The following is an 8,148-nucleotide window of genomic DNA, read 5'->3' as shown; positions in this document are numbered from 1 at the left end:
CCAGTTATGCAATACTTTCTAGGGCAATCTCCACGTGCAGGTTTCTTCAGAATTTTTGGCTTAAAGGACCACATTTGAATGTGAATTACCATGACGGCATTCAAATGTGGTGACGGCATTCAAATGTGGTCCTTTTTATGAAATGAAATAGAGGGAGAAGCTCATCAATGGTAGCCGAGGAGCCCGATGTTTACTGTTGAATATGATCAGACCGGCAACTACCAACGGTCTCAGCTGTTCTGATAGTGTTACTTGACCAAGAAAGACTACCACGCCGGCGCATTAAAATGTACGTAGTACTTCTTTTCTTCTGGACTCCTTTGAAATTCTTATTATATGCTGCTTTTAAGGTCTCGCACTGGACTACGTTTTCTTTCTTTTTTTGCGAGATTGGACTACGCTTTCAAACTGCCGCCATCTTTATTTCCTCAAGGACCAGTGTGCCTTTCATTAATTAACACCCCTTCCGTGCCATAATATAAGAGCGGTATTGATAGCACTAATGTAGTGTGTCAAAACTGCTCTTATATTATGAGACGGAGGGGATTATACTTTCTTCAATCCTAATATAATTTTAATATAAGTGTCTCAACTATAGCACAACTTTGACGGAGGAGGTATACATACTCGTACCAGTTTGTTTTTTCTTGCGAGGTCTTTTACCAATCTTCCGCGTGTCTGTACAAGCTAGTCAGGAAGGTCACGGAAAGAGAAACACATACTCCTCATCCTATAAATACCTACACCTACTACCTACAGATCGAGCAGATCACTCCGTAGTACATGCAGCGATCCTCTCTTGAAAAGAGTAGCTATGGACGCTAGCAGTGTCAGCCCCTCGATAGCCTCCGCGCCAACTAGCCGATTGCTCCCGATACGCACGCCGAGATCGGCACCGGCCGAATGGACGACGACGGACGATTTCTCGGCGGCTACCGAGGAGGAAGAGCCTGTCACCCCTACTGCAAGACTCATGGAAGGTATATACATCGTCGTTACCATCGGCCTTGGTTCGCCCGTAAACCTACCGGTCTTCAGCGCCGGCGTTGCCGCGGAACTTGCCCGTTTCCCACGCTTCCGCAGCATCCAGGTATATCTACAGCTATAAGTAAAAGCTATAAGCAGCGATTTTGTCACTAGGTTAATTTCACCCGTGAGTGCCTGTGCGTTCGTTCACGGCAGGTCACAGATGGGTCAAAGGACGGCAACAACCCGCGGTGGGCGCGCACGGCGGTGAACGTGGAGGACCACATGATCGTCCCGACGCTTGACCCCGCCGCCGTGGCGGCCGACCCGGACCGGGCCGTGGAGGACTACGTGGCCTCGGTGTACACGCTCCCCATGGACCGCTCCCGCCCGCTATGGGAGTTCCACTTCCTCGACTTCCCAACCTCCGAGGCGGCCTCCACCGTGGTGGCCCGCGTGCACCACTCCCTCGGCGACGGGATGTCGCTCATCACACTCCTCCTGGCGTCCGCGCGCAGCGCCGCCGACCCGACACGCCTGCCGGCCATGCCGGAGCCGCCGGCGCGCACAGGCGCCATCTACGCGCCGCGGCGCCGTGAGCCGACATCCCCTGGCGCCCTAGCAGCGTTCATCACGTGGATCTGGCCGTATCTCGTGCTCGCATGGAACACCATGGTGGACGTCAGCTTATTCGCTGCGACGACTGTGTTCCTGAGGGACCCGTGGACACCCTTCAGACGTGCGGACGGCGACGTCATGTTGAACCCCCGTAGGCGCTTTGTGCACCGGAGCCTTAGCTTGGACGACGTCAAGTTCATCAAGAATGCCATGAGTTGCGTAAGTATATATATATGTCCTACTAGCTATCTAGCTGCCTGTTCGATGGATCGATGATCACATAACTCTTCTAAAATCCCCATCTCTACACTATTACTATGTACGTACGGCATTTCCTCCGAGCCAGACATAAATAGTTGTACAATTAGTTCACAGCAATATACTCTTGACATGTATCAAGGTAGTTAATAAATGCAACCATATATGATACCACTTCACCCCGCAAAATAAATAAATGGTACTGCTTCTATGACACTTTGCACTATGAAGGCAATAGTAACATAGACTAATGTTCATGACACTAATCTAAGTTACTCACCACTATGACTAGCCTAAAAGTGTTCAATTTTCTTAACCAAACCTTGATACTCAAAATCATCTTTAATCTATAGAATGTTTTTAATCTCAAAATCATCTTTAATCTGATATCAGTTAAAACATATTGTAAGCATACACTTTAAGCTATAGAATGTTTTTAATCTCAAAATCATCTTTAATCTGATATCATCAGTTTTATCTCTTGACATGTGTGGCCTTAGCGGTTATAATTATGCTTCTGTGTGCGTCTAGCTATTTGCGTGCTAATATTAGCTGATAGTATGTCACACAGCTTGAAGTGAGTTGTGCCCGAACATTAACGCGCGGCCGCTCTATTTATTCTCTACTAGTATTAATTAATTTGGTCCTTTTTGCGAATAATTAATTTTGTCGGTGTTTTTTTCTTTCTGGAGACTGTCAATGATGTGCTGGTTGGGGCAACTTCCGCTGCTCTGTCACGCTATTACTTTCGCAACTCTGGTAAGTAATGTAAGCCGGACAACGAGGGTATACAGTTTCTCCCACAAGCAAACGTACTGTACTTGCTATACACATTAATTCATGTAAATGATCTTCAACTTGTGTTAGGTGGCACTGACACCTACAGAACATGGTTGCGGTCTGTCCTCCTTGTAAATACAAGGCCAACCGCTAGCCTACAAGTAAGTTTTTTCATTTCCATCAGAAGAAAAGTTTTTCTTTCACCAAAATGTGTAAATTTCCAAAAAACGTCATTATTGATATTCATTTATGTTTCTGCGCTCCGAATGACTATGCCTTACTTACGTGAATATACGACATTTCAGTTGTCAGAACGATTTTCAACCCGCAAGTTTGGCCCAGTACTTTTCATATGAATGTTAGTAAAAGAATAGTATGAATCATTGTATTATGAAACAACTCTAGTAAAACTATTGAGATCATACTCCCTCCTTTCCGGTTTATAAGGCTTATCTCAGAATTTTAGTTTTCCCGTTTTATAAGGCTCAATTTGGTTGTTCCCCATCACATGTTCAGATTTCAAGGTGCATTAAATCATTGCATGCAAGTATTAAAAGAAAATTGACCAATGCATGTGTTTTGTGCATGCATACATTGTAATTAATGCATTGGTAAACACAATTGTTTGAGGAAAACAAGCGCATTAATTGACTGGTTTTGCAAACTACAAAAATTATTCCACCACTCACCATCTACCTTGGTTGATGAGATTTTTGAATTGAGCCCTATAAACCGAAAAGGAGGGAGTATATGTACACCTGAAGAATCTAATTAATTCCAGTGTGTAATACTAGTAGTTTGACTGCATGTGTTTGTGTTGAAACGTAAATTATTTTGGAATGCAAGAGATCATCTCATTACAAAGCATATCATTATTTTAGTCTAATGTTTTCTTACAACTATGTACAGGCATATGCTAATATGATAGAATCCGGTAGGAGCAACGATGTGGCATGGGGAAATCAACTAGGCTACATCCTCCTTCCATTTCATTTAGCAATGCACAATGATCCACTTGCATATGTTCGCAAGGCTAAGATGACCGTGGACAGGAAAAAGAGCTCACTTGAAGCTATCTTCACATGTAAGACAAGTGAAGTTTTTGTCAAAATGTTTGGTCTGAAGGTATATTTTATACCCATTTACTTATATGTTTTTCGTAAAATCGAATTACACAAATTAAGAAACTCCTTGTTAAATAAACTAACATTGTTTTTACTAGTTATTATCCAAGTTTGTAACTGTTTGACTTGACAATCCAAGCAGGCAGGCGCTTTTACCTTCCGCCGTATGTTCGCCAATACAACTATTTCATTCTCAAACTTGGTTGGACCAATTGAAAAAATAGAGTTGTGTGGGCATCCAGTTGTCTTCATTGCGCCTAGCGTTTATGGAGTTCCCCAAGTAAGTCACCCACGATCTTACGTCGAAAAACCTTCAATCTTAAACCAAAATTTTACTTTTATCAAACTCAACTCATCTACAAAACAATCCACAATGCAAGGACATCAGTCGTAATGCTTCGCTTTGGAATAGAAAGTCACTCTATCTAAATGATCAAACCACCCATTTGATCTTTTTGGTTTATTGGAAAAAAAGGATAATACAGAACTACAACATTATACATGATTTACCATATGGTCATATAGTTATATTCAAAATTATAGATGGACCAAGGAGAAAGTAAACATATATAACTAGACGGACCAAATTCGAGTTCAAGAGTACTCAAAACTAGGCAAGGTGTACTCTGAAACTTCTCTCCAATGGAGTTTATAGAACAATGAGATAGTTAGGAGTATCTGTGTTGCTGCATTTCCTCCTCCTCCTCTTCTTTTGTAAGTGAACTTGAACCCAAGACACCACATATGGTTAGATGCCATTCTAGATATAGCTATGCGGATAGTTTTGTCATTAAATAGCTACGCGACTATGGAGATAACTTGGTTTTGTGTGGGCATACATGAATACACACACCCAACCAAGCTAGGTTAACATCTTGGAACAATACAAGTAAAACTCCACCATGGAAAAAATAGAAATGGAAGTAAACATATAAAATTCAATCATTCTGCCACCCTGATTTGTAATTAATCACAAAGGTTTCTTTTGCAGGCTTTGATTGTGCACTACCAGAGTTATAATAACACTATTAAGATAGTTTTATCAGTTGATGAGGAAATATTTCCAAATTATAGTCAACTTTTGGATGACTTTGTCGAGTCCTTCGGACTCATTAAGGATGCGGCTTCAAGGCTTTCAGAATCCATCAAGAAAGAGTAATATAATCAATGGTGAATTACTTAGTGCCCGTATGAAAATTGTATAATGCCAGCATTATACACCTGCATATTCGATATGTGTGTGTCATGAGTCTCGACAAAGTAGCTAAAATGATAAATTGTACCAAACCAAGGTTGCAAGTCAAATGTATTAGGCACACTATTATTGTTGGACAATGATGTATCACAAGGAATAATATGAATTATCCATTTATATGAGGACCATGCTAATTAATTAATTGTCCTCCTATGAGATTTCAGTTTTGTACTCATAACTCTAGAATTGTCTTTGATATGTCCATTAACACAAAAATTTAAATACTGGTTTTTTTGAAGCATAATACAGGGCAGCAGCCAGGAGGTGGCGCGCCCCCTCCCATGAGGAGTCTGAATTGGACTAGGGGAGGGGGGCGCAGCCCCTCTTTCCCTCTCCCTCTCCCTCTCTTTCCTCCCTCCCTCTCTTCCTAGTTGGACTAGGAAAGGGGAGTCCTACTCCTACTAGGAGGAGGACTCCCCCCTCTCCTTGGCGCGCCCCAAGGGCAGCCGGCCTCCCCCCTTGCTCCTTTATATACGGGGGCAGGGGGGCACCTCTAGACACACAATTGATATACGATATTTTAGCCGTGTGCGGTGCTCCCCTCCACCATATTAGACCTCGATAATATCGTTGCGGAGCTTAGGCGAAGCCCTGCGTCGGTAGAACATCATCATCGTCACCACGCCGTCGTGCTGACGAAACTCACCCTCAACACTCGGCTGGATCGGAGTTCGAGGGACGTCATCGAGCTGAACGTGTGCTGAACTCGGAGGTGCCGTACGTTCGGTACTTGATCGGTCGGATCGTGAAGACGTACGACTACATCAACCGCGTTGTGATAACGCTTCCTCTTTCGGTCTACGAGGGTACGTAGACAACACTCTCCCCTCTCGTTGCTATGCATCACCATGATCTTGGTGTGCGTAGGAATTTTTTTGAAATTACTACGTTCCCCAACACGCAGCCCATCTGTCGATTGGAGGCAAGTTAGGTTGGTTCTTCGGGCTCGGAGCAGGCAGTTGCCTTGCGGTGGGTGTCGTCATGCATGTTTGTTGTTCTGTCTTGGCCGTGTGGGCGGTGTGACAGCCCATGTGGGAGGCGTCTATGGGTGGGAGTTAGCGTCAAGGCTTCTCCTTGCCTATTCTCGGGTGTTCTTCTTCATCTCTATTTGTCTACCTCTGTGTTGCTAGTAGATTGTGGGAGGTATGTCGTTCGCTTACAAGAGAAACTTTGCCCGCAGGTGTTGGTGATGGTGAAGGCAATGCTCTTGAGCGTTGTTCCCCTCCCTGGAGGCATCATCTTGGGTTATCTCTTCCTCCTTGGGCACGCGGTGAAACCCTTGGTCCGACATGTCGGCCCGGACGGTGGCGGCACTATGGCAACATTCCCTTCTTGAAGGCTCTGTCCTATGAGCTATGTTCCTACCTGCCGGTGGTCGAGGTCTGGGTGTGGATTGTGCTACTTCTCTTCGCGTTGATGGTTATGTGGCCATCACCGTGATTCTCCCAAGGTAGCTAGTCTTCAATGAGGAGTTGTGTTCGGTGGCCTCACCTAGGGACCTCGTCATCCGTTTCCGGCCAGGCACTTGGGTGCATGCCTTCATCGTTTGACTGTGCAGCGCCCTTCAATCCAAGGCGAGGGGACATGAGGATCCTTTTGGCCATGGAGCTTGTTGGTGCGGTGGTGCTTGTCTTCAAGGTGTTGGAAATGGCATGGCACTCTCTGCGGGCTAGTCTCCCCCCTCAAGTTGACTTTGTTCTCTGCTCCGGTTACCTGACCGTGGATGAGGGCTCCAGGGACTCCAAGCAGTGCTCAATTCTTTCTTTCGATGTGTGCTTGTTGTTTTCTGGGGCTTTGTTGCTATCCTCGGCACCGTTGTATCTTGCCATTTTCCTTGTTGTGTGGTTTATTTATTTTTTTTAGAAAAGAAGGATGACCCCCGGCCTCTGCATCTGGGAGATGCATACGGCCACTTTATTAATTATTCTCGAGGACCTTACAAAGTATTACAGACAATATTCCTGAAACCACCATCTCGGCAACATATGCCGCTACTCTTATCCATATGATGAAGGGATGCTAGTTGGGCCACTACCCAAACCACTCACCTAAACCTAACATCAAAAGCCGGAAGCCCCAGCCGAGCCACATACCGGGTCTGGGGCACAATCCGGTCAGACACATTCTTGTGTCGTCGCAGCCATCTTCCACAGGTCCGTCTTCAGAATATATTAAGTCTTCTACCTTGTGTAGGCCACTCCGCCATCGACGTCACCATGACGCCAGACAGCTACCTCCTCCTGCGCGAGTCCATCTCCGCGCATCGGGCGACGAGCCTCCACAGCGCCATGCCGCCGATCTTCGCCGCCATCAATGAGTGAGATGAAGTACCGCTCCACCACGGCATGTACAAGGTGAGGAAGGGCGAGGTCCCCATCGGAGACACGGCCGGAAGAGAAGCACCGCAGCCACGAGAACTGCCCGTAGCTGCGACGCGGTAGATCAGACGGGCCGCCAACAGGAAACAAGACAAGCTCGCCATGCACACCCAGCATCCCCATGCCCAAGTCGGCGCCTTCAAGAAGGTGACGACGCTGTGGCGCCGCCGCCGCTTAGCCACCGGGGCTAGGGGTTTCACCCGGGCGCAGGGGAAGGGGGGAGGCAGGGGAGGTTTAGCCTCGGCGCCGCCACCAAGGAGGGAATGGCGTCCGGGACGCCATCGACGCCGTGACCGCCACCGGCGGCCAAGGGTTTCCCCCGGCCAAGCACCCTGCTGCCACCTCCGAACCAGCCACAACATCAGCAGGCGCGTGCACGCCGGAGATCCAGGCCGGCCGGAGGTCATGCATCATGAGCGGACCAGATCGCCTCCGATCTGACAAGGGGAGCCCGGGGCCTCCCCGCGCCATGACCAGCGCCCACCGGGACCTCGCTGCCCGCGCAGCCGAGGGGATCCGGCCTACCTCACCGACGAGCACTCCCCGCCGCCGGAGGAGCGCCGTCCGCACCAGCGAGGCCGCCGCCTCAGATCAGCCGGCGCGGATCTGACCAGCACAAGCTCCGCCGCGAAGAACGCCGCGCCGCCACCGGCCCGCGCGCTCCACCGTGACGTGCCGCCACCGGCCAGCAGGCCGCGCCGCCCCGCACCGACACCACCAGCGCGCCGGCCGCCGAGCTCCGCCGCCGCGCCCGAAGAAGCAGCCCCCC

At 47.8% G+C, this 8,148-nt stretch overlaps 1 protein-coding gene across 1 annotated transcript; it reads left to right on the top strand.

Annotated features, from left to right (window-relative positions):
• The first annotated feature begins 753 nt into the window (after positions 1-753).
• On the top strand, positions 754-5,120 carry LOC123176056 (wax ester synthase/diacylglycerol acyltransferase 11). The gene is made up of 7 exons (XM_044590453.1): positions 754-1,090; positions 1,183-1,803; positions 2,535-2,601; positions 2,710-2,783; positions 3,532-3,747; positions 3,889-4,026; positions 4,738-5,120. The coding sequence occupies exons 1-7, from the start codon at positions 815-817 to the stop codon at positions 4,903-4,905; spliced, it is 1,560 nt and encodes a 519-aa protein (XP_044446388.1). The 5' UTR covers positions 754-814; the 3' UTR covers positions 4,906-5,120.
• Positions 5,121-8,148: the final 3,028 nt, after the last annotated feature.

The sequence above is a fragment of the Triticum aestivum genome, unplaced genomic scaffold, assembly GCF_018294505.1.
Source record: "Triticum aestivum cultivar Chinese Spring unplaced genomic scaffold, IWGSC CS RefSeq v2.1 scaffold97862, whole genome shotgun sequence".
NCBI classification, from domain to species: Eukaryota; Viridiplantae; Streptophyta; class Magnoliopsida; order Poales; family Poaceae; genus Triticum; species Triticum aestivum.
Note: the sequence above shows the minus strand (reverse complement) of the source record. Positions and strands in the feature narration are given on the sequence as shown.